Raw genomic sequence first — 25496 nt, 5'->3', positions numbered from 1 at the left:
CCGATTCTGTGTCTCCCTCTCTCTCCGCCCCTCCGCCGTTCATGCTCTGTCTCTCTCTGTCCCAAAAATAAATAAAAAACCGTTGAAAAAAAAAATTTAAAAAAAAAAAAAAAAAAAAGAAAAGTATGGTCATTTCCAGGTCCTGCATGTAGTTCAGTATGAATGCAGCATGAAGTATATAAGTCTGTGAATTGGGGGTGAGGTTGGGAATTAGAGATGAGGCAGAGAGGAAGGCAAGGGCCAAAACGAAGGACCTTATATACCATATTAAGAAATGTGGATTTTCATCCTCAAAGGAGGGAGGGAATAGGGAGGGGTTTTGGAGGATTTTAGGATCTTACTGGCATCAACTTTGGTAACAATGTCGAGGTTCAGCTGAATGAATATATGCATTGGGGAACCAGGACTGAGACCCCAACAGACACAGGAAGGAGGTACTATAAGGAGCTACCCAAGGCAACCCCCTGAGACTTGGAGGAACCTCATGTGTAGGAAGTAGAATCCACAGGAATAAGTGGAAGTGGGAAGTGAGGAACAGGGGAGCGCTTGGTAACTCCCTGGGGTTTAGCACTGGCTACTGGGAGGGTGGAGGTGTCTTCCTTGAGTCTGGGGAGAACAAGGAGATGGTTGGAAGGAACACTGCGAAGGTCAGATTTGTTCCACTCGTAGCAGGCAGGCAGCTAGGCAAATCTAAACACATTTCCGCACCCCCTCCCCCGCGGCCCTGGCCCGGGGCCCACGGTTCCCACGGTTCCCACCCCCACCAGCAAATCCAAGCCTCCCACCCCTCTGCCCCGGGGGAGCTAGGCATAGAGCTCCCGCCTAATTTCCTCTGCTCGGTCACCCCTTCCCCCTCCGCCGAACCGGCTCTCCACTTCCTCCCCCCCACCACCCCCACCGAGGAAAAACGAAAACAAACAGTCCTGCGCCCCGCACCTCACACTTTCCGACCCCAGGACCCGGCTGCTCCCGGAGCAGCTTCTAGAGGCCTCGGTGGGAGGAAGCATCTCACCCCCGACTCCCCGACTCCGGGAGCTCAGTAACTCTTCCCCCTCGCCCTCCGTCTTCCCCGTCCCAGCCCGGCCCCGCCTCCCCACGGGGAAACAGCCCAAAAAAGGGCAGAAAAGAAATTTTGGCGTAAAGTTGGCCTGCAAGAGGAGACGGGAGAGTCCGCTGGGAGAAGGGGAGGGGAGGCAGGGCGCGCGGGGCCACCACTGAGAGAGGAAAGCGGGGTGGGGTGGCGGAGGGGAGGGCGAGAGGAGGGGGCCGGAGGGCCGCGTCCTGGGGATGGGGGCGGGGAGCGCGCCGGGTCCGGCTGGAGCCGCGGGGAAAATATGCGGGGCACGTTGGGGGGCAGGGCGGGCGGGGCGCGGAGCCGGGTACCTAGCCGCCCCGTCACGGTAGAGGAGGGGCCCTGGCTCCACCGGCTCGGGCTGGACGGGGAAGCGAGGGGAAGAGAGGTCAGGCCCGCCCTCGGGGGCAACAAACTGGGCCTCATTCCGCACTGGACCGGGGCTCTGGACTCCCCTCCTGGCTCAGTTTCCCCAAGTCCCTGGTGAAACTCACCGTTGTCTCTACCACGTCGGTAACGCAGACCCAGAGTGTGGGACTCAGGGTAAACTGAGGTACTCGAACCACGGAGGAGCCCCGCCTCCCAAGAGACATTTAATCCAGGGGGATTTACAGGAAACTTCTAAATTAAGGGCAGCGGCTGCTGCAGCTGAGGGGGGCACGCGGGACCCAGCGCCCGCGCAGCTGCCGTGAGCTCACGCCCCGAAATAGCCTCAGGGGCCCCAGTTGCAGCTGCCACTGGGTCGGGCTGTCACTCAGAGTAAGAGCAGAGCCCCCAGCCCGAGGGTCCCCTCCGCTCCGCAGGGCTGGGGTTTTTCCAGCCGGACGTCTTAGCTGCTTTACCTTCCGAGGGCTGGGGGCGGGGGGAGGGGCCTCGAGGGGGGCGGTCCCGAGGGGGTGGGCACAGGGGGCGGCCGCGCCCCCCCTCACCGGGGTGTGCTTCTGCCCCTACAAGGTTTGGGCCGCGGTGGGGGAGGGTCCCGGCCCCCGGCTCCGCCCGGTCCCTCCCCGCCTTTTAGGCGCCCGCCCGGCTGGGACATCCCAGTCCCGCTTGGTCCTCCTCGCCGGCCACCCGTGCGCCCAGTTCGTCCAGTCCGCACTGCCTGCCCGTCGGCCCGCCCCCCACCGCAGCCATGGACGCGATCAAGAAGAAGATGCAGATGCTAAAGCTGGACAAGGAGAATGCCATCGACCGCGCCGAGCAGGCCGAGGCCGACAAGAAGCAGGCTGAGGACCGCTGCAAGCAGGTGGGGGCACCAGACCCAGTGCAACCCCCTCCTCCCCAACGAGGGAGGGGTAGGCCCTGTGCACCCAGCCTGAGGCCTGCTGTCCCAGGCTCTTGTGTCCAGTGGGGGGAGGGGGGGGCGGGAGGGGGGAGGGAGGATAGACCTTCACAGTACCCTCAGGGACCTAGCCAGAGCCACACATAATCTCTCATCCACCATACCTGGGGAGCTGCAATCCCCCAGTTTCCACACCTGCCCCCTGCACATCAATGATGTGCCCAGCTCCTCGGGGCTGGAAGCTTTCTCTCTACCCTCACCAGGTCCCTTTAACAGCCCTGACTACACTGTCCCTCCTCTGCTATCCTGCTTCCTCCCTGACAGCCTCTAAATATCTTCTTGTACCCCCCCTCGCACACACCCCTGCCTCCTTCCTGGGTCCCTGGCCTGACTAACCAAGGCCTCTCTCTCCCAGCTGGAGGAGGAGCAGCAGGCCCTCCAGAAGAAGCTGAAGGGGACAGAGGATGAGGTAGAAAAGTATTCTGAGTCTGTGAAGGACGCCCAGGAGAAACTGGAGCAGGCTGAGAAGAAGGCCACCGACGTGAGTGTAGACCTGCGGTAGGGTGGGAGAGTGCACTGGGAGGGGTCCCAGACCTGGGGATGAAAGAAGGAGGGGACCTAGACATCCCCAGCACCAGGACAGAAATGGTTTCCTCTCAGAAACCCAGGCTAGGGCAAGCTTGCACAATCTAAGGCAGCGGGTAAATCAAAACCACCTACCACTTCCCCTAGAGGACACAGCCTTGTAACTCCATTTGGTTCCAGTTCTTAGAATGTACAGTGATCAAGCAATGAGTCATCCTGGGGGGTGGGTGGTACAAGAATTTACCATCTATCTTATTAATCCTCTAGATGGAAATGGGAGAAGAGGCTGCAACTCCATGTGCGGGTGTGGGGTATAGGTGTGGATACTGTTGGGCAGGAGGAGGGAGAGGAATCCAGAGATGGGGCCTGACTTGAGTTACACCCCCGGGGGGCCATTAGAAATTCCCTGGCTTTGACCTCTGGCTCCAGCAGCCCTCCTGTGCACTGGAGCCCAGCTCAGGTTCTAATGACCCCTCATTTACCCTCATTAAGCTGTCAGCCTTGAGACCAAGCCAGGCCACAGGGCAGAGGGACAGGGCTACAAATGCCAAGGCAACCACCTTAGCAGGTCCGGTTCACTCAGATTTCTCTGCCCACCCCACACCCACTAACTAGACTTCTCTGCTTTCTGCCATTCTCAACCCCCACCTTGGTGTTGGAGAATGGCCATATGACTTTGGATATGGTACTTGAACCATTCTCTGCCTCAATTTCCCCACTTGCCTTCTATCGAGGATTAAGATGAGCCTATGGTTGGAGTTATGGAAGGATTAGAAAAAGCATGTCTGAACATCTGAGATCTGAGATGACATTACTGTTTATATTGACCATTATCCATGTTCCCCAACCCACACCCCCTGCCCCCCGGCCCCAAGGTTGGTTTCTCTGACCTCTAGGCTTGGTTTTGGTTCTCCATCAGCCCTGGCACTTGGGAGGGAACTGACCTGCAGCTGCTAGCAAAGACAACCCTGGGCATCTGACGCTCTATAAATAACTAAGGCCCGGTGCAGCTGGAGGCAGGACTGGAAACCCAAGGAGCTGGGTGGGGGCTGGAGGGGAGGGGAGGACAGGGACAGAGCTGGGGATGCAGGGAAGCAGTGCCAGGAGCCGATAGCAAACACTGTCCAAACTTAATGTATGACCTTGAACACAGCACTTCACTTACACGGTGCCTCAGTTTCTCCTTTCTCTCTTCACATTTATCCAGTGAGGACAGTAGTGCCTGTACTGTGGTTGGAGAGCAGCATCCATAACTGGAAAGAGCTTGAAAAGCAGAAAATGGCAAATATCAGTCCTGTGATGAGGACCCCAGGACTTCCCAGACTCTTCAGAATCATTTGTCACTCCACTATCACGAAGAGAGTTTTCCTTTTATAGAGTTCATCTCTCTCTCGAGTAGACCCCTAATGTCCCCCAGAGTCATTCTTCCCAACCCCCAGTGCTGTCCCCAGAATCCTTCCACACTGAGTCATCTGGCCCCCTGCCCGTGAGGGCCTTTGTCACTCTAGGTGGCCTCCAGCACCTGGAGGACAAGCTACTACTTTCTATATATGGTGCTGTGTTTCCCCTGCTGCAGGTTACCTCCCAGGACCAGTTTTCTACCCACTCTGCCCCCAGGACTGCCACCCATCCCTTCCTTCTTTCACTTCTTCCCCTCCACTGGCCCTTTCTCCTTTCCAATCTTAAATCTCATGGTCTCTACGATACGTTTCTGAGGGAGAGACAGGAACAACCTAACATTTATGGAGTGTGGACTCTGCAGGCAATGTGCTCAAGTGTTTTCTACATATTATTTTACTATTTCCTGAACTTGGCTTATCATCAGAATCACTTAGAAGCTTATAAAAAAAAAAAAAAAATTTTTTTTTTAAAGATTTCCAAGCTCCTGTCCTGGAGATCTCATTTCAGTCGATTGAGCCTGGAGCTAGCGAGCCTGTTTAGTTGTCTAAACCTCCCACGTGATCCTGTTGATTGAGTCATTATGTCAGAACAGCCTACAGAGGAGGAACTGCTTGTGTCAACTCAGATTTAAAAAGGAGGAGGGGCACCTGGATGGCTCAGTCCATTGAACAACCCACTCTTGATTTCGGCTCAGGTCATGATCTTGTGGTTCGTGAGTTTTAACCCCACATCAGGCTCTGCGCTGACAGTGCAGAGCTAGCTTGGGATTCACTCTCCCTCTCTCTCTGCCCCTACCCCTCTCTCAAAATAAATAAATAAAGTTAAAAAGGAGGCATCTGAGGCCTAGAGAAACTAAGTAAGTTGCTCAAGGTCATACAAGTGCTAAGTGGCTGAGGGTAGCTCACAATGGTCTGACTCATAGCCCGTGCTCTTAACACCAAACTGTACTGCTTCTCTCATTTTTCTTTTTGGGGGCCCTTCTTGCTCTGACCTCATTTTCTCAAGGTATCATTTTCAATGGACCATCCCCCAAAAAACCTCCATGGTTTTGCCTCTGTATTGCAGATCAGGGGATGAGTATGTGTCACTCACACAGCCTTTGGCAAGAAGCCCCTTCTTATAGGTATGGATGTCCCATAGAGGCCTGGCTAGCCTCCTGAGCCCCTCACTGGGAGACTGACTGGCAGCCAGTGACGTCAGGGATCTTGACTGTGTGATTGGCTATTTTTAGCAATGGTGAGGTCTGGTTGGCCTGATGTGTCCCCACCCTCTTACCTGGGCCAGGCTTTGCTGTGGAGGAATCCCAGCTCCTCTGACCTGGTCCCAGCACTTATACTGCTTTCAGTGGGTACCGAAAGACCTGCAGATAACCATTGGGAGACTAATTATGCACCGTGTTAGAAGAGGCCCTGAAGCAGGGGAGTGGAGCCTGTTAAGAAATGCATGTTTTGGGCCTCAATAGACCCTAGACGAAGATAGCTGGTTAGGGGGAAGAACGGGTTGAAAGTCTGGGAGCCAGGAAACAGATTCTTTCTGACAAGAATCTTACTATCCTCTGAAATCTCTCTGATCCTCATTCAAGGTAGACAAAGCCCCCTCTGACCTCTGGCCTTTGCCCCACAGGCTGAGGCAGATGTGGCCTCCCTGAACCGCCGCATTCAGCTGGTAGAGGAGGAGCTGGACCGGGCACAGGAGCGCCTGGCTACAGCCCTACAAAAGCTGGAGGAGGCTGAGAAGGCAGCTGATGAGAGTGAGAGGTGGGCAGGGGGCCTCCCAAGGGGTGGGCCGGGGAGGGTCTGGGAGCCCGTCTCTGCTGGTCTTGACACCACTTCCGCCCCTCTCCCTGCCATTCAGAGGAATGAAGGTCATTGAAAACCGAGCCATGAAGGATGAGGAAAAGATGGAGCTGCAGGAGATGCAGCTGAAGGAGGCCAAGCACATCGCCGAGGATTCAGACCGCAAATATGAGGAGGTGACAGCCCTGTCCCACTTCCTTCTCCCCCCAAACCCCAGATACTCCCCATAACTCACCCAGGCTCTGCTCCTTCTCTCCCTCATCCCCCAGGTGGCCAGGAAGCTGGTGATCCTGGAAGGAGAGCTGGAGCGCTCAGAAGAAAGAGCCGAGGTGGCTGAGAGGTAAGGGTACCCTGGGCGGCAAGTGAAACTCGGCCTGGTCCCGTGGCTGTGGGGCACTCTGGACAGTGGGAGGCAGTTTCCCAGGCTTGGGGCCATAGGGACAGGTCCTGTCCTCTGACCCCTAACTGCTGCCCCCAGCCGAGCCAGGCAGCTGGAGGAGGAGCTCCGAACCATGGACCAGGCCCTCAAGTCCCTGATGGCCTCAGAGGAGGAGGTAGTGACCTCTCTGGACCTTTCTGGGCAATGGTGCCTTCTCTCAGCTCACCTTTCCCCTGATCTCAGGCTGTTCTCTCACCTGCTGGGGGTCGGGAAGAGCCTGGGGCTTCCAAGTTCTGCTCACTGTCACTCTCACAACTTTGCTCTTCTCTTCTCTCCTCCACCCCTTCCCCAACTGTGCCGTCTTCACTGTCTCCCACACTATGCCCTCACACCCTCCCCCTGCCACACACCCCCTGCAGTAAATGTGGGGACCTAGAGGAAGAGCTGAAAATTGTTACCAACAACTTGAAATCCCTGGAAGCCCAAGCGGACAAGGTAGAGGGGGGTAGAGGGGCAGTGAGGATGGGGTCCTGCAGGGGAGGGAGGCGATGGGCCCAGGCAGGGAGGGGCTGGGTGTTCCCTGGAGACAAGATCAGGAGCAGCCTGTGGACTCGGTGGAGCGAAGGATTTGTGGAGGCGATCTACTAATGGCGTGTATATGTCCCTAAAAGTATTCCACCAAAGAAGATAAATATGAAGAGGAGATCAAACTGCTGGAGGAGAAGCTAAAAGAGGTGAGAGTCTTCGGGCACCTGGTGACTCAGTCGGTTGAGCATCCGACTCTTGATTTTGGCTCAGGCCACGATCTCGCAGTTGGTGTCGGGCTCCATGCTGACAACGTGGAGCCTGGTTGGGATTTTCTCTCTCCCTCTCTCTCTCTCTGCCCCTCCCCTGCTCACTCGAGTGCACACATGCTCTCTCTCTGTCTCAAAATAAATAAACTTAAAAATAATAATAAAGTAAAAGAGGTGAGAGTCCTTCCAGTCCCCACTGTCCCCTCAAGCCCCCCATCCCCTCCAGAGACAGCCTGTGGCAGGGACTTTGGAAAAAGGGATGGAAGAGGAGGTTGACTTAAGTGAAAGTATCTGGGAGGCCTAATCTTTGTCATTCTTCCGTCTTACCTCAACTCCCAGGCTGAGACCCGAGCAGAGTTTGCCGAGAGGTCTGTGGCAAAGTTGGAGAAGACCATTGATGACCTGGAAGGTAAAAGGGATACTCCCCTGTATCCAAAGCTTTTTAAGCAGGTCACACTCCCCATGACTATCGGTCTGTCCCTTATTTTCCCATCCCATAATACTTGCCACGGATAAATTAGTGTTGGATCACCTGGGATTCCACCAGCTCCCGGGGTGTGACCCGCCATCCGAGGAGTTGTACCTGGTTGCAGTGTGTCAACTCCAGTGCTCCTCAAACATGAGTGTGCATGAAAACACCTCAGAGAATTTTTAAAACACAGCATCCTGGGTCCTAATCCAAAGTAGTTGCTGACTTTGGGCTGGAGAATTTGCATATCTAACAAGCTCCCCGGCAATGCCAGTGCTGCTGGTCCTCAGACCACACTTTGAGTAGCACTGACCTAGACAATCCTGTCTCCAAGTGCAACATAATAGAGCTGTGTCATAGAGACTTCTTTATTAAATATGGAGAGATTTGGTTTAACATCTAGGTTTTCACGACATTAATGGAAAATACTGTTTTAAGCTAGATTTAGTGAAAACGAACATCTGGGTATTTGCTAGTCTGTGACTATTTCTCATTAGTATCAAGAATGTTGTGCCTAAACTGTATTTTCTTTTTATTCTATAATAACCGTTTCACCTTCATAATTCCCACTTCTCATGCTTCCAGGCTTTCAGGCAAGCCTCAATTTTATCTCCAACTTTAGGACCTTAGACCCTTCTGGCTCCAGCACCCTCCCCCTGAATCAAGCATTCCTGCTTATTCAAAGCACTGTACCCCCATGTCCCTGGGGGAGGTAGGAGCTCCAAGGGGAAGAACCAGTTTGGGCTACAGAGAAAAACAAGAGAGACAGGGATACAGAGAGGGGAGGAGGGAGCCCTGATGGCTGTCCAGCTTGTTCTCCAGCCTATTTCTCTCACTCCATCTTTGTCTACCTCTCTCTGATTCTTGTTCTCTTTCCATTACCCTCTCTCCTTCCTTTCCTCTTTCCCTCCATTCCCTCTTCCCACACTCCCACCTGGTCCCCCTCCCCGTGATCCCCCCCCCAGACGAAGTCTATGCACAGAAGATGAAGTACAAGGCCATCAGTGAGGAGCTGGACAACGCACTCAACGACATCACCTCCCTCTGAGCCCCACGCCAGTGTGGCCCCCTCAGCCCCTTTTCTCCTCTCCTTTCCACTCTCTTTGTGGGGAGGGGGCAGTCAGGAGGAACAAAGTTGTCAGCATCGCACAGCCAGGCTGGGCGCAGCCTCGGAGAAGCCCCACCACACCTGCCGCCCACCCTGGCACTTGCTTCATCCTTCTATCCAACCACTCACTCCACCCTCCAGCCTCTACCTCTTTCTGCTGCTTAATAAACTCAACTTGGTCTCCATGCTGTCTTCCTGCCCTCCAGAGAGCACTTCTATCATCCCCACAGAAACCCTGGCTCTTACAGACACCCCCAATCTTGTGCCCCCTCCTCCCCTGCTGAGCTCACCCACAAAACACTGTGGCCCATGCCAGAACCCCCTCCACATGGCACTCTCAGTCTGTCACCATGTCACTGCTGCATGTGGGCATGCATAACCCCATCAGTCACCATGAGCCCTCTAGTGCCTCTGACAGACATGCTCTTCGGCAGACCCAGGTCTGTCACTAACCTCCAAGCATTCAGCTGCAGTTCCGGGATTTAAGGGAATGACTGGAAGGGACGTGGGTAGGGAGGTGCCGAGGAAGCGCAAGAAGGTTGTGAAAGGTCTGGCTGGGGTAAAGTTTGGAAAAATGTCGGATGCCAACAACATGGGGCTTTCCCTGCAGGTCTGTTTTCTGCCTCAAGTCTGTCTGTCTGGTCCTTCCTTTTCTGGTTCAGTCTTTGTCTTTCCTTCCATTTCTAATACTCTTAAACCTTCTAAAGAAGGAGGGTAAATTAGTTCATGACTCAAGCCTTCCCATCCCACCCCCATGACCCCGAAGCCTTGAGTCCACGTCCGTCTTGGTCAGTCCATCCATTTGCCCTTGGCACCGGGTCCTCAGACCTCTAAGTGCTTATGTCTTCCTATGCCTCCAACCCACACCAAGTCTATTTGTCTCATCCCCCATCTCCCCCCATGTCTCCCTGCCCTTCCTCACGTGCTGCTTCCCCTCACAGAGACCTTGGCCAGTGCCAAGGAGGAGAACGTGGAGATTCACCAGACTCTCGACCAGACCCTGCTGGAACTCAACAACCTTTGAGGGCTGGCTCTGCCCCCCAGCCGGGCGATAGTTGCTGTCCCAACTCAATAAAATGGATATTACCTGCGTCACAGGGCCCTTTAAACCTTTCTTTGGTGTTGGCGACGGTGGTAGTTTTCCAAAGTGGAAAAGGCTAAGAGGATGCCTGAGGGGAGCAATGGAGTTGGAAGGCCCCCTGACTGAACAGGGCCTGAGTCCAAGCTCTACACTAGGACTTCCTTTTCAAAGGGAGCCAAGGGGTGGGGGCACCGGGCTCATTGAGGAGGGTTATGAAGAGGCTGTGTAAAGCAGAGAGGCCCCACAGGGCTTGGGGGGAACATCCTGGCCCTACTACCCGCAGGGCAAAGGAGCCCGCTGTCCGCGGCACTGCCCCATTCCAGCAGGCGGCTGGGCCAGACAACACAATCTGAAGGCAAAACTGCAAAGCTACACAGATTTATTTGAGCAGGGTTAAAGACCAAAAGCCTCACTATGATTTTAAGCCTAGAGGCTAAGCCTGCCCTGCCCCCCAGACACATGCACTGCTGCGTGTGTGCGCACACACAGCCATTCTATTTCAGTCACTTCCACCCCCTTCCTGATAATATCTGTGGTAGGCAGATAATGCCCCCCACCAAAGATGTCCACACCCTCATCCTGTGAAATAGGGCCTCACACGGGAAAAGAAACTTTGTGATTAAGGTAAGGATTTTGAAATTGGGAGAGTATCCTAGGTTATCTGGGTAGGCCCAATGTAATCACAACGGTTCTTATAAGAAGGAGGCAAGGTCAATGGCAGTTAGAAGAGATGTGACGGTGGAAGCATGAGGCTAGAGTGATAATGAGGAAGGGGCCACAAGCCAAGGAATGTTTGGCTTCTAGAACCTGAAAAAGGAAACCCTCCCCTCAAAGTGTCCAGAAGGAACCTGCCCTTATACCTTGACTTCAGCCTATAAGATTCATTTTGGACTTCTGACCTCCAGAACTCTAAGAAGATAAATTTGCATTACCATAAAGTGTGGTAATTTGTTAAAGGCAGCAATAGAAAATGAATACACCATCCTGATTTAGAGAACAAAGCTGCCTTCCATATATTTTATTAGAAACATTTATTTAAAAAAATATTTGGACCTTAAAAAGGAAGTGGTGTAAAGGGTAGGACAGGACAGTCTCCAGCTCCCCCTCAGATTCTTCTGGCTGGCTTCTCTGCACATTCTCCAAGTTCCAAGGACTCTAGGCAACAGTCTCGGTGACCTCTGCTGGGTGGTAGCTAACATTCCCTTTGGTCCCACTTCGGAGTCTACACAACAGAAAAGCCTAGTCAGAAAACTGCCCCTCCAGATGAACTCATTTGCACACAAAGTGCATGAAACTTCTGGACTCCAGCCAGGGAGGTGGGGCAGTGCCTGAGGAAGAAGGGCACAAGGAAGAGGGTAGGTATACCTCTGCTGCCTTCTCATTTGCACAAGGAAGGCGATGCAGGTGACGGCAAAGAGGAGGCCAAAAACCAAGGCCAGGATGTCACCTGGAGGGAGAGGAGAGGCCACCTCAGAGTGAAGAGTCTAGAATTCAGCCCGCTTCAGTATATTCCCCCCCTGCCCCCCAGGTTTTTCAGCTGCCCTCAGTGTCTCAGAATCCAGAAGAGGCCCTCAAAGGGATGGGGGTAGATACACAAGAATGAGTAAGATAAGCACCTTTTTTTACCTAAAAGCAAGTAAAAGATGTTGTTTGGGAAGGAGGATGCTAGATTTCTGGGGCTTCCTTCTAACCAACTTTTGCCCTGGGGACAACAGAGGAGCCCCCGCCCTTGATCTGACCCTCTTTCTTATTGGGGTTGGAGGTCTATTCTGCTGAAAAGGAGAAGGGGTACAGGTGGCCCTAGCCCCTGAGGCTGAACAGTGCCAAGGGGTCAGGAGCCAGAGAAGGGGCACAGACTCACCAGCAGCAAGGCAGGGATTCTGGTGGACTGAAGAGAAAAAGGAGACATTAGAACCAGGGGCTGTGACTACCAATGACAGACACAGGCATAAAGGAAGACACATGGAACGATGAGGGACCTGTGGCCAGGGGGGACATGGCAATATGGGTCACCACCAAGCTGCACCTGGCTCAATGGTCCTGGGGCTGCTCTCCACTCCAGCCGGGAAGGAGGCCTCGATCATTCGCCCATTCAACGGCTGCGTCTCTCGGAAGTTCATCTGTAGCCGAGCATCATCAGGTCCCCACAGGGAGGCAGAGAGGGTGTGGAGCTAGGGAGGTCAGTAGACAGGGGGGTGGGCTCATGACAAGAAAATGAAAGGTTCACAGGCCTACTCACAGCCAGCACCTCAGGGCTTCAACCCCTTTGTCCCCTCTTCCCCCATAAGGCCCCCTCATCTCCTTATGCATCTTGATCTCATCCTTATACCTCTTTCCCCCACATCCCCTATGTCACCACCATGCCCCAGCCCCACCTGCTTAGCACTCAGCCTCACTGTCTGGTTGAACACAGTCCAGATGACCCCCTGGGCACAGGGGGGTGTGGTTAGAGACCCCTCATAGCGGAAGTAGCGGCTGAGGTCAGAGGGCAGCAGTGCAGATACATCCAGTCCTGGGACCCAAGTCTCTGAGTCTGCGGAGAGGACCTGTGCTGGAGTCCCACCTAGATTTCTCCCCTCCAAAGCTTTTCGGTGCAGGGATATAGTTTCATCTCCCAGAAGCCAAGCGGAGGCAAGTTCCTGAGAGCACTTCTTCACCAGGTGTGTCCCTTCCCATAACTCAGCACAAGACATAACTCAGAAAAAGATAAAGGGCTGAGGGGCCTCCCAGAGTGAAAGAAGGGCTCCTTAGGTGCTCCTTCTGACTCTTCACTCTTACTTTGCATACTATGACAACATGCTGGACTACAGATTTAAGCCCAAAATGAACGAAAAGGGAAAGTGAGCTGAAGAACTTGGATGTTTGAAACTATAAAAAACAGACACAAAAACTCAAAAAGCACAGTTCCTTCTAGTTTAGTAAAATCTAAGGTCCAGTAGTGAGGTTTAAAATGACCCAGAGTGGCTGAGAAGGGAAAGATTTCTAACAAAAGTACAAATTTAAAATATTTGATGCTTGTGAAGGAGAACTAGACAGTTCTCAGAAAACTTTTAGCTCCCCAGACTCAACCTCTTAAGTTCCAAACGCTGTTTTATTTTTGCAGTCTTTTTGTTTGTTTGTTTTGGCTCTTATTTTGTTTTTTGTTTGATTTTGGGTTGCTGGGTTGTTTTGTTTTGTTTTGTTTTGTTTTACCATAAAGCCTGTAGGCAGCAGTATGCTTGTGCCTGTTAACCTCTTCTCAGCTTCACAGTTATTGTCAACACCATAGTCAGTCAGCTCACATGTCGGTTCCCTGCCTGTGGGAGGGGGGCCATCTCCATCCTCTCACCTGAGGCTCCCCAAAGGTAACTCTTCATGACCAAGAGTACTGAGGGTAGTGGCCCAACTAACAAACTGACCTTCCTCAGCGATTTCTTCCAAATGTGACAGCAACTGCTCATAGGCACTGTTTTCTTCTGGGCCCTCCTGGGAAATAACAGTACAAGACAAGCTCTTACAGGTATCTAGAGCCATGGCTAGAGGCCTGAAGATGAGGTAGGCTTCCCTTAGCCCTCCTCCACTTCTCAGTTCTGAGAATGCTGGGGAACACAAAATCTTATGTATTACTACTCAATCATTTTACTTCCACTTTGCAAACTAACCTAATATGCTTGGTGGGCTGGTTTTCAATGGCAAATTGGAAGAGGAGGAAGATAGGCCACTTTACTAGGATAGAAGGCTCTCAGTGATCTGGATCCTACTACCTTTACCAGTCTCATTGAGCCCACCTCCACCTTTACACTCCATGGTCTCCCCACAGAAAACCATAATAACCTTTGTATTCTCATTACCTCTGCATTCACCTTAATAATTCATGTGTTTGATTTTTGTAGCAAGGACATGCTATTTCAGAGGCACTTTTCTGAACTTTGTGCTGTCAGGGTGGCATTAAGTAGTCAGTTAGGCAGTGACTGAGCCTAGAAGGTACCTCACCATCCCTCCATTTTACTAGTCTCTTCTAATCACTGTGTATGTAGCCTTGATCACTACAGATCCAAAGAGGTCACTAAATGTTTCTTTAGGCTTTATCGCATTTCACAAAGTGGAAATTAAAGGAGTAAGCAAGAAATCACTCTTCCTGGTGTCCTGTCCATTCCACCTGCCATTCCCTGAGTGGGCCATATTCTTAGTCCACATATACTGTTGGCTCTGTGTGGAATATCTCATTTTCTTTCCCACTAGTGAAGGCTTCCAAGTTTCACCTCCTCTGTTAAGTTTTCCCTGACCACCTTTCTTACTATGTGTCCTTTGTATATGTCTATCATTTCAGCCTCTCCCACTGGTGGTGGACTCCTTAGAGACCAGGAACCACAGTTTCTGACTCCTTTGTGTGGCTCAACTCCTCGCTTACAGTGGGTAGGTATTGAATGAATTAATCAGTGAGTGAATGAGGATTGCCGGGTGCCAGGGTGAGTGTGCTAGGATGGGGTGTCTGGGGTCAAGATACACTGAGCTCTGGGGTACGGGGAAGCAGGGAATAGGGGTGTCCAGAGCTGGTACCTGCAGAAAGGCGGCCAGCACGGCTAGTCCCCCCGGGCGCCCCAAGGCCTCATCAACTTTGGCAAATGCAGTGCTGAGGTGAACCACGTGGATCTGGAGAGGAACAGAGGGTAGGAGTGGACAAGATACCCCGCCCAGCGCCCCCCTTCGCCTCTCCGCTGCGCGCTCACCTCGGCAGGGAAACGGTGGCCGTCAACCGTGTGCTCCGAGCCCGGGCGACCCGCAGCCCCCCAGTGCAGATGCAACTGCAGGGCCCGGTACTCCCGCCCGGGACCCAGAGCCATTTCCAGCCCCGGAGGCAGGGTCAGTTGCACTACGAGGGAAGAGGCCAGTGAGCCCGGAGAGCCAGCCTACCTGGGAGGGCCAGCCAAACTCCTTAGCACAGCCCCCACCCGCCTTCTATTATAGGCCAGGTTGCATCCCCAGATAGCCTCCGCCCGTTCCCGGAGGCTCCCCTCACCGGTGTGGCCATTGTTGCGCAGGCGCAGTTCTGGGAGAGGCGGGAGCTCAAAGCCTAGGAGTTCCAGAGGTTGCAGGGCGGGGCAAAATGCGGCGAGCTCCGGGCGGATATCTACCGGCGATTGGAAGCGGCCTGCGCAGGCTGGGGACACCTGGGGCCAGGGCGGGTCGGCTGGAATGAGAGAATGTGGACTGGAAGTCTAGTGACAAGACCAGGAACTGTTAGGGAAGCAGGGTAGAAAAAGTGAGGGGGTGGAGTGAGAAAGAACGGGGCGGGAAATAGAAATCAGGGATGTGGACCGACACAGGCAGCGGGCGGCGGTGTTGGGGACTCGCAGTCGTAACTACAATGAGTGGGACGCACAGGACCAATGTTCGGGGATAGCTGGGGGTTCAGATCAGGAGAGCAGAATGCCCAGGTTGGGTCTGTGCAGGGGGTAGGTGTCTCACCTCCATAGCGCCAATGACTGTGGTCATCTCCTGCATAAATGAGAAGGATGAAAAGCCTTTCTTTAAGCCCAGTCCCTCCCCAGTGTCCAGCATGAGGTGGGTCCCCCTCACTAGTAGGGGTTCTCCAACTCAGATGCCTTACAAAGGCGTAGCAGGTAAGGCAAATGCCTTAAGTGGCTAGGTATAAAGCACAACAGATTGCAAACAAACATAACACCATAGCTTGGTAGCCCAACGATCCTACTGGCCCCAGAGATACTAGTTTGCAACCACTGTCTTAGAGTCTGTAAAGTGGGCCAGGGCCTCAGTCTCCAGGCCCAAGTCAGTCGACCCTCTCCCCTTTCTCCCTGTGTCCAACTCCCTTCCCAAAGTTCCTGGGTTCTGAGTCAAAATAGCAGGATCCTCTACTTGCTATTCCTTCTTCCTAGGTCTCAGTTTCTTCAGAGGAGGAAAGATGGGGGGGGGGGGGGGTAGCAGAGAAAGAGCAGGAAGGGTCTGTAGAGATCACTCACCTGCAGTCTACAGACCCTTCCTGCTCTTCCTCTGCTACCCCACCCCCATCTTTCCTCCTCCCTCATATTCTTACTTCTCTTATGTCTTCTCTCTTTCCACATTCCTCAACTTTCTCCTCCCCAACCATCCTCTTTCTTCTTTCTCATCTCTTTCTGTTTCATCTCCTATCTATGCTTTTTTTGTCTCCATTCATCCCCTTCTAGCTCTGAAAGGGGGAAGGGTCTGGTGGCATGAGATCCCCCAAGGGTGGAAAAAGCTACTGTCAGAGTATAGGTTCCTCCCCTTCCCTGAATAATCCCTGCCTGGGTTGGGGTTTAGTGGGGGGAGGAAAACCTCCTGGAACCTAGATTTGGAGGGCTGTTGACCACTTACCTTTGTTGTGCCTGTGGGCATTATTCTGGGAGCCTTGAGTATCCCTGGGTACCTCAACAGTAGGTAGATCCTCTAACTTCAGAGAGTCCTCTTCTCCTGGTTCAGTCTTCATTCCAGATGGGTCCTCTCCAGGTGGGTCCCCCTCTCCAGGTGGATCCTCCTCTCCAGGTGGATCCTCTTCACTGGGTGGGTTCTCCCCATCCAGTTGATCATCTTCCCCAGATGAATCTCCTCCCAACCCAGGTGCCCCCTGCATCCGGGACAGGCTCTGGAGATGGGCAGGCACCAGGAGCAGCAGTAACAGCAGCAGTTGCACAGCAGGGCCCCGGGAAGGGGCCGGGATCCACAGAGGGAGCCAGGGACTAGGGCACAGGGGAGCCATGCGGCTGACTGTGGGGTGTCCCAGACACAGTGTGTACGGGCTGTACGTGCATCGGAAACAGGAGCTGGGTGGGGGAGGAGCAAGCCTGGAGGGGAGCAGGCTGACTCACAGAGGGCCCTTTTGTAGAGATGGAGCCAAAGTCCCGTGGGTCTGCCTGGCCCTATGCCCCTTCCCCGATACCAAAGCCTGGGTGGGGGTGGAGTGAGGGGCAGGTATGTGCACAGGCAGGAGGTTATCAGGGTCACAGGCTCAGCCTGGAACCCAAGGCACCACCTGGCACAGGCTCCCCCTGGCACCGCCCAGCTGCTCACCAGCCAGCCTCAGCTAACCCTGGCCTGCTTCCCAGCCCCAGGCAGAGAGGGGGAAAGACAGGGAGCTGGGGCCCCCACAGCTTCTGGCTAAGAGGGGAAGCAGCCCATGTATATCTCCCTGGCCCAGACAAGGAGCAGGTAAAGGGGTAGGACAAGCTGCTGGGGAGGCCTGGGGTGCGTGGACACATAGGCAGGTGGGAGGCTAATCTGAATATAAATGGAAAACTGAATATATGTAGGAGAGGGACTCTGATGGGCTTAAACTAAATTTATTTATCATATTACACCTCTGCTCAAAAACCTTCATTGGCTTCCATCTGTCCACCTTCTTCTTCTAGTTGACTTCCAAGTCCCTTCAAAATCTTATCCAAGAAGCCTTTCCATTTTATCTCCTACTACTCTCCCTCATACTCCATTCAAATTATTCATTTCCACCCCACCCCCCAGACTTTTGACCACCTTTGTTCATCTAGTGTCACTCTTATATTTAACAGTTATTTAGCATCCACTATGTCCAGCACTGGCCTATGGACTAAAGGTACAGAAATGAATAAAACACAGTCCCTGTCCTAAGGAGCTCACTATCTAGTGAGTGAAGGCAAACACTATCACAATATTCAGGGGAGAGAGATCAATTTTGCCTCAGAAAGTAGTACAGGAGTAGGCAAAATTTGATCAGGGCTTTGAAGAAGTAGAAATTCAATTACTAAAAACAATGGGGAGAGTGGTATTTTGTGCAAAGGAAAGGCATCAAATATCTTGTGCAAGAGAATGACAGAATCCAAGTCTCATACTAGGTTGTGCTGATGGCTAGTGTGCAACATGGATTGGAAGGGAAGAGTGGGTGCAAGGAGATGAAAAGTAAAAGGACCCCAAGACTTGGGGTTCCCAGTCTGCCTACTCATTTGAGAAACATTTATTGAGACTCCTCCAATTCTCCAGGGACCATTCTAAGCCCTAGGGATACAGCATTGAACTAGAGAACAGCCTCTACTGTTCTGTAGGTCACATTCTTTTTTTTTTTTTTTTTTTTTCTTTCTGTAGCTCACATTCTAATAAGGTTTCTATGGCTTCAACAAACCAGAAGAGAGTCAGGCCATCTCAGGAAGTTCGTATCTGGGGCTACCATTCAGTACATATGTACCAGTTTGGTTATATGGATTAGAGAAATATTTTGAAGTATTTCTAACCCTGTTGAGAACTAGCCCCTAGCTTCCGGGTGCTCTGCTACCTCACTTCTTCCTGGGGACTCTAATGATCTCTTATCTAAAGAGGTAATGCCTGGAACAGCAGAGGCCCAAGGACCCCATTTGAATGTCCCAACCAGCTTCTAGTACATGAATCAGTACTTGTGCACCCACTACCCTGTTAAATAGTTTTACTCTCTCGTCTGTATACCTTCTGTGGTTCAAGACTCAGCTCAAAGGCCACCTCCTCCACTCTATACCACAGGAAGAGATTTCTGGTGCCTCTGAACCACCCCGGTTCTTTGCCTGCCCTTGCTAATTACCTTGCCCACCATCCAATTTATATTATGGTGATTTATTACATTTTATCTGGTTTAATAGCCTTGAGTTCCATAAGGGCAGGGTCCAGTATTTGATTAAGTCTTTTATTCACTAACCATTATTGAACATTTTTCTCTCTGCAGATCACCTTGCCAGGACTTGAGAAAAACCAAATTGACTAAGACGCCTTCCCTGCCTTCAGGGAGCTCATTGTCAATGACTTGTGTTTGTCAAACCACAACTGTTCCAAGAGCATGACATTGCATTTTTATAGCACCCCAAATTATCTGCCTTGTCAGACTAACTGTCATACTGTATACCAAAACTCGCACAGCTGAACAACTGCTGTCCTCCAAGGAGGTGGTCAGCCTAGCAATCTAGGTTGCTATTTCTGGAGCCAAATTGAGAGCCATCTACAGAAATCTGATCCAGTGTGTAATGTGGAAGGTCAGCTCATTGTCTGGGTTAGCTGTGATGTCAGCACCTTGGTTAGACACTGACACATGGAAGGTACATGTTAGTATCTGAATTGGATGGACCTAAACAAGATAGAATGTGGTAATGACTTATCTAGTTGAAGTGGAGAAGGTCATGGGAAGCACAGAGGACAGAAGCACCATGTTAACTGGAGTCTGGAGTCTGTATGTGTGATCTTTCTCTCACATCCATTCCAGCTTTACTTCATTTTCCCTCTTTCCAAATGTTCTTCAGATTTCCATTGTTTTCCTTTCTAGGTCTCTGTCAGGATCCCCTGGTACACTGCTCTGCAGTGCTCTATATAATTACACACATCTCCCTACCATCTCAGTTGCTTTGGGCCAGCATTTCAGAGCCTAGATCTGCATCTATGTGCAGGTCTCTCTCTGTTTTGGTGTTTTATTTGTTTTTTAAAATGTTAATTTATTTTTGAGAGAGCATAAGCGGGGGAGGGGCAGAGAGAGGTGGACAGAAGATCTGAAGTGGGCTCTGTGCTGACAGGCTGACAGCAGCAAGCCCCATGTGAGGCTTGAACTCACCAATTGCAAGATCATGACCTGAGCCGAAGTAGGACACTCAACTGGCTGAGCCACTCAGGTTCCCCTCAGCTTTTAAATTTAATTAAATTTTGAATTTAATTCCCCATGGTGCTATCTTTCTTAAGCTCTTTGTTTCTGTGTGTGACTGTGTCTCTGGTGTGGGTGGGGAATGTAGACTCTGACCCTGGATCGTGTCTTGGCAGCTGGGAGTCTGCCAAATCCTAAAACAGGTTTGAGCTCCCAGAGTCTTGTTTCCTGAGCATGTCCAGGTTGGGACATGGCATACTCAGGACCAACTGGCTGGGGCACCACCTGCCTGATTCATGACCTCTCTGTGGTGTTTAAGGCCAAAGTGTTTGGTCATTAGGGTCTGTGTCTTCAGACATTAAGGGCCACGTTTCTGCTCATCCCATGGTTGCAGAAGAGACTCATGGTGATACTAATTACAATGGGATTATCTGTCCCCTTCTACTCTTGAACTCTTAGTGTGGACTGTCCCACATTCACTGGAGACAGTGTAAACAGTCCTCTTCCTATATGGTATCACCAGTTTCCTTGCAACTGGAGTCCAAGGCAGTCTGACCCAAACTTTCTCTTTCCGCCATCCAACACTTCAAGTTGTTTTCCCCTGATTTAAGTCCAGCATATCTCTTTGGAATTCTTAGAATGTCAGAGAACTAGAGGGGACCTCAGAACCCTGACAGTACCCTGGTTCTTGGTTTGGGGTCCAAATTCCTAGGAGTCCACAGTGGTAGGAATGGGGTCTGAAGGTTTCTTAACATTTTGGTCTTTAACAGCATTTCTTTCTCTAATTAAAAAGTAATGCATGCATGCTCAAGCAGAAAACTTGGGAAAAGGAGAAAAACAAGGGAATTTTAAAAGACCCCTATATTTGAATTATTCACCCTTTTAACCTCAGTGATTCAGTGCCTGGCACAGATTAGGTGCTTAAAAAAATATTTGTGGAGTGCATTAACTTTGATCCGATCACTTAGAGATAACAACCACAATTACCTCAATTGTTTATCCTTCCAGTCAGTCACATATATGCTATACATAAATGGGATCATATTGTACAAGCAGCTTTGTAGCATGCTTTGTTTGGTCGTGGCAATACACTATATGTTTTTCCATATTGACAGGTTTTTTACATCATTTTAAAAAGTTTATTTATTTATTTGGGGGGGGGGTGGGCAGAGAGAAGAGAGAAAGAATCCCAAGAAGGCTCTGCCCAATGTGGGTCAGTATAGAGCCCAATGTGGGGCTCCATCCCATGAACTGTGAGATCACGACTTGAGCCAAAGTCAAGAGTTGGATGCTTAACCGACTAAGCCACCCAGGTGCCCCAAAGCCCCCACCATTTTTAATGCTTTCATATTATTCCTTCAAATAGCTGTACCATAATTTTCCTAGCCAATTCTCTACCACTGGATATTTAGATAGTTTCTAGTTTTCTGTTGTTACGAACAACACTGTACCACCCATCCTGGTATACATATTTTTGTCCACATATCTATTTCTTTAGGATGCATTCCTAAAAATGGAATTGCTAGGTCATAAGAGTAAGAACATTTTAAGACTTCTCATACATACAAGACGGCACTGCCAATTTACCCTCCAGGGCTACTGCCAATTTTTTGAAAGACCTAAGTAAGGAAAATCTGGTCCATCTTATCTTTGACTAGGTAGCACCGACTAATCAACCACAAGCTTTAGCCTTTGGCCCGAATTACAGCAATTCGACCACCACGTTGGTTATTGACATTTGCTGACCAGGAGCTAACTGGTTGTCAGGTTTTGGATCTGTATGAAAAGAGAAAACAAGTTAGTAACTTAAAACCTATCAACTTTTGTCCGAGGGGGGCAAAATATTCAATCCTTGTGACCCATGAGGTTTCCTAGTAGTGAAAAGCACTGGGGACGACTGTGCCCTAGTGTCTGGCACAGGCCCAGGGCAATATGTACCATAACTATTGTCCCCTACCTAATTTTACTGATGGGACACTGAGGCCCTGCCGGTGTCCTACCTCAAGGTCCAGACTGCTGCCTCAACTTCGCATAACTCAGAGGAGGGCCACCTACCTGCCCCACCCGACGCTGCCCGAGCGGGCTTCGCGCGCCTACAGCGCCGCCCTGGCGGTAGGGCGAGGCCGTAATGGCAGAGACTGGATGCGGTTCGGTGGCCCCCGCTGGTGCTCTGTCCTGTGCGGAGCCTCCCGACGCCAGGGGGCGCATTCTTCTCCTCGGCCCTGCCCCAGGAGCCGTTGGAATTTGAATCACCGGCGGGCTGAGGCCGGAAGCATTGACCCCCTAGCCAGGCATGGAGAGGCCGGGAGCCAGTGCTCGGTGCCCGGTGCAAGAGCAGCGTGCCCGTTGGGAGCGGAAACGCGCCTGCACTGCCCGGGAGCTGCTGGAGACCGAACGGCGCTACCAGGAACAGCTGGGGCTGGTGGCCACGGTGCGGGCTGCGCACGCCCTCCCGTTTGGGGCGGGGACCCCAGGGTATGGGAGGGTCTCCGCGAGGTCCGTGACCCCAAGTATAGTGGGCCTTGGATTGTCTGTCCTGCGTAAAGGGAGCTCAGGCATTCCGCAGTTTCTAGCTGCGGCTTGGCGTTAGCTTCGTCTTCCTACAGAGTATATACCGGTATTCTCCTCCTGCAGTACTTCGTGGGGATTCTGAGAGCCAAGGGCACCCTGCGACCAGCGGAGCGCCAGGCCCTGTTTGGGCCCTGGGAGCTCATTTACGGCGCCAGCCAGTGAGTAGAAGGGGCGTGGGAAAAGAGAAGAGGGAGAATCCTGGCCTCTGGCAGTGCATGAAGCTTGGAGGGTGACCCGAGTTCAGATACGGAGTCTGCCAATTAACTCACCTGTGGTCTTGGCCCAGTGCCTTAACCTGCCCCGATTTCCCTCTGCAAAATGGGGTAATACCACTACCTCCGGGGCAAGGTTATGCGAATTAAATGAGGTGGTGCTTGCGTAGTTGTTGGACTGCTCTTTTACTGTCCTCACCCACGCAGAGAGCTGCTTCCCTACCTCGAAGGAGGGCACTGGGGACAGGGGCTGGAAGGCTTCTGCCCCCACCTGGAGCTCTACACCCAATTTGCTGCCAATGCAGAGAGGTCCCAGACCACCCTGCAGGTAACCTGAAGATGATCTCAAGTCCTTTCCCTCATCCCCTCTTGCCCCATACATTGCCTCTTCCTCTGGAGATACAAACTTCATTCATACTGTTATTACATTTATAGGGCCCTCTGGGTGCCCTGGTCTGTGCTAAGTTCCCTGTAGGGGTTCTCTCAGGAGCACACAGCTTACAGAGGGCTGGGCACACAGATGGGTACAATATAAGGGGTGGCTTCTCCCCCTGCTGCCAACCCTTTCTTCATCACTCCAGGAACAACTAAAGAAAAATAAACGTTTCCGGAGGTTTGTGCGACTTCAGGAAGGCCGCCCTGAGTTTGGAAGCCTGCATCTTCAGGACCTGCTCCCTCTGCCTCTGCAGAGGCTCCAGCAGTGAGTAAATTCACCTTGACTCAGCCAACTTCTCTGAGTCTGTGACTGCCACTCTCAGCTTTGTGGGGTCTTATGGCTTCTCTCCCACTGCCTCTCTCTCTTCTGGGACAAACTGCTCCTAAGAACCTCACAAGAATACATGTGAACCCACTGGAGTACCTGGGGTCTGCAGCCTCAGGCCCTTAGCTGGGAATGTGGAACTCTACATTGAAGTGAGGGGCCTGTAATAGAGCTAGTGACAAGGTATCTGGAAGTTTGTTGAGATGAGAGGTTGGTCTAGCTTAGAATTTCTGTCCCTGGGGATGTTAAGAGCATATAGTGAGGTTGTCTGTAGCATCCTCCTTGGGTTAACTTCATCATGGGATGTAGACTCCCAAATTATGCTCAGTCTGCTCCTGACTCTTTGGTGTGGGATGGAAGAGGGCCATGGGGTATGAGCCTAAGTTCTGAGTCCCAGATGAAAGGGTGGGGCAGGGGGACACAATAATCTGAAGTAGATCTTTCCTGGCCTTGAACTGAAGTGTGTGTAGGGGGTGATATGTAGGTCAGGCAGAGGGAATTTTGCCCGCTCTGCTTCCCCTCATGGACTTCCACCTGTCTAACTCCAGGTATGAAAATCTTGTCATGGCTTTGGCTGAAAACACAGGTCCCAACAGCCCTGATCACCAACAGCTCACACGTATGTTCTTGCTCCTCTGAAACACAGGCAGGAGGCTGCCTCTCCTGTATCCCTTTCTGGTTCTGACCTCCAACAATATCTGGTATGCCCCTATCTTCCACTGACATGTATACAATGTCACTGTTGCCCTGCCTGCTCTTCAAGCGGTTAGACCCTAACCCTAGTCCCCTCCAGAATAGCCTTTCACCACCATCAGTCACCCACAGTCAAAGCTGTACTGGGAGTAGGGCTGGGGATGTTATTGCAGGGGCTGCCCGGCTGATCAGTGAGACTGCTCAGAGAGTCCACAGCATTGGTCAGAGACAGAAGAATGACCAGCACCTCCGGCGTGTTCAGGCTTTGCTCAGTGGCCGCCAGGCAAAGGGGCTTACCTCAGGTAGTCTGCACACTACTCCCCTTCTTCCCCCACTCCTCAATCCTCGAACTGCCCTTTTCTGACCCTCCTTTTTCTGTATTGCCAGCACATACACCCTATTTCCTCAGCCTCCCCTTCCCTCTGTTCCCATGGATCGTGGTCCTGGAGCAGCACCAGAGTAACAGCTCTCCCACCCCTCAGGTCGCTGGTTCCTACGTCAGGGCTGGCTACTGGTAGTGCCTCCCCGTGGGGAGCCTCGGCCCCGAATGTTCTTCCTCTTCTCTGATGTGCTCCTCATGGCCAAACCTCGACCCCCACTGCATCTGCTGCAGAGTGGCACCTTTGCCTGCCGTGCCCTCTACCCCATGGCCCAGTGTCAACTCCACAGGGTCTTTGGCCACTCAGGAGGCCCTTGTGGTGGACTGCTCAGTGTAAGTTATAGCCGGGAGCCCCAGGTCAGGTAGGAGAGGCTCAAAATAGACCTCAAACACCTGTGTACCTAATTTATCTCCTGGGCCTGGGCCCCCTTCAGAGGAACTAAGCCACCTATATTGAGATAACAGGAGTTTGGGGTTCATAGTTAGTTCTCATCTCAGCCTGAAATTACGTCCATGGAAACAGCAAGGCCTTCACCTTTAGCCTGGACCTTTCTGAACTGTGCACTAAGAGGTGATTTCTCCCCAGCTGTCCTTTCCCTGTGAGAAGCTACTGCTTATGTCCACAGACCAGGAAGAGCTGTTGCGCTGGCACCACAGTCTGACTTTGGCCATCAGGTAAGTTGTGTCTTCCCTCAGGAAGACCCACGAGCTAGAAATGAGCAGTTCTAATCCTATCTCAAGTCCTTCATCTGCTGGGCCGCCCCCACCCCCAATGCCATGAGGGATTTTGTCTTAACAGAGTGCTCATGCCAGTGCCTGAACTGACCATCTTCTCTCCACAGCAGCCAGAAGAGCTAGAGGAATCTTACAAATTCCAGAACCCAGGATACTTGAGGGATAGATCAGAGTCAGGAGTACAGAGAAATCTTCAGTACTAACCAAAACACAGAACGCTTCATGGTTTGAGAAGGGTCATTTTGTGTTTGTTTGGGACCAACCAGCTTCTAAGAATAAGGAAACAAAGTCCGACCCAACTGAACCTCTGCTGAACCACCCCCTCCGATACAGATGAGGGGCTTTGGGACTGATAAGCCCGGTGCTGTGTTTATAGCCGGTCGTTCATCAAGACTACAGCTTTGTAAACGTGGATGTTTTTATGTTGTATGCATTTCTATAATTTATTTTCCCATTGGATTTTAGTAAAGTGGTTTGTTTTTGTTTTCCTTTTTGGAAAGGCCTCTCTATCTCAGCTCTGGGATTTGAGAAAGAGGGTTTTTTGTGCCAGGAAGGCTGGCATGATGGTGGTGGCCTCAGGAATACAAGGAAAAGAACTAGAG

General features: G+C 51.9%; 3 protein-coding genes across 8 annotated transcripts; 2 read left to right on the top strand and 1 right to left on the bottom strand.

Annotated features, from left to right (window-relative positions):
* Positions 1 to 1937: 1937 nt before the first annotated feature.
* Positions 1938 to 9981, top strand: TPM2 (tropomyosin 2). 4 transcript variants are annotated; one of them, XM_049626037.1, is made up of 9 exons: positions 1938 to 2318; positions 2770 to 2895; positions 5964 to 6097; positions 6195 to 6312; positions 6406 to 6476; positions 6935 to 7010; positions 7187 to 7249; positions 7649 to 7718; positions 8744 to 9625. In XM_049626037.1, the coding sequence occupies exons 1-9, from the start codon at positions 2205 to 2207 to the stop codon at positions 8824 to 8826; spliced, it is 855 nt and encodes a 284-aa protein (XP_049481994.1). In that variant the 5' UTR covers positions 1938 to 2204; the 3' UTR covers positions 8827 to 9625. The 4 variants fall into 4 exon arrangements, with proteins under 4 accessions (XP_049481994.1, XP_049481978.1, XP_049481988.1 ...); XM_049626021.1 differs by lacking the exon at positions 6935 to 7010 and adding an exon at positions 6615 to 6690 and having other exon boundaries at positions 1950 to 2318; XM_049626031.1 differs by lacking the exon at positions 8744 to 9625 and adding an exon at positions 9828 to 9981 and having other exon boundaries at positions 1953 to 2318.
* Positions 9982 to 10955: 974 nt separating this feature from the next.
* Positions 10956 to 16682, bottom strand: CA9 (carbonic anhydrase 9). Its single transcript, XM_049626051.1, has 11 exons — positions 16301 to 16682; positions 15416 to 15445; positions 14967 to 15137; positions 14677 to 14819; positions 14507 to 14599; positions 13366 to 13432; positions 12343 to 12500; positions 11994 to 12138; positions 11829 to 11855; positions 11333 to 11414; positions 10956 to 11189 (listed from the first exon to the last, which is right to left on the bottom strand). Exons 1-11 carry the CDS (start codon positions 16680 to 16682, stop codon positions 11123 to 11125), a joined length of 1365 nt encoding a protein of 454 aa, XP_049482008.1. The 3' UTR covers positions 10956 to 11122.
* A 4990-nt stretch (positions 16683 to 21672) lies between these two features.
* ARHGEF39 (Rho guanine nucleotide exchange factor 39) lies at positions 21673 to 25382 on the top strand. 3 transcript variants are annotated; one of them, XM_049625971.1, is made up of 9 exons: positions 21761 to 21975; positions 22179 to 22273; positions 22535 to 22655; positions 22909 to 23027; positions 23636 to 23706; positions 23954 to 24082; positions 24263 to 24492; positions 24746 to 24834; positions 25002 to 25382. In XM_049625971.1, the coding sequence occupies exons 1-9, from the start codon at positions 21838 to 21840 to the stop codon at positions 25015 to 25017; spliced, it is 1008 nt and encodes a 335-aa protein (XP_049481928.1). In that variant the 5' UTR covers positions 21761 to 21837; the 3' UTR covers positions 25018 to 25382. The 3 variants fall into 3 exon arrangements, with proteins under 3 accessions (XP_049481921.1, XP_049481915.1, XP_049481928.1); XM_049625964.1 differs by lacking the exon at positions 22535 to 22655 and having other exon boundaries at positions 21673 to 21975; positions 25005 to 25382; XM_049625958.1 differs by lacking the exon at positions 22535 to 22655 and having other exon boundaries at positions 21673 to 21975.
* The last annotated feature ends 114 nt before the right edge of the window (positions 25383 to 25496 follow it).

Source organism: Panthera uncia, chromosome D4 (genome assembly GCF_023721935.1).
Source record: "Panthera uncia isolate 11264 chromosome D4, Puncia_PCG_1.0, whole genome shotgun sequence".
NCBI lineage: Eukaryota > Metazoa > Chordata > Mammalia > Carnivora > Felidae > Panthera > Panthera uncia.
This window is presented reverse-complemented; position numbering and strand designations above follow the sequence as displayed.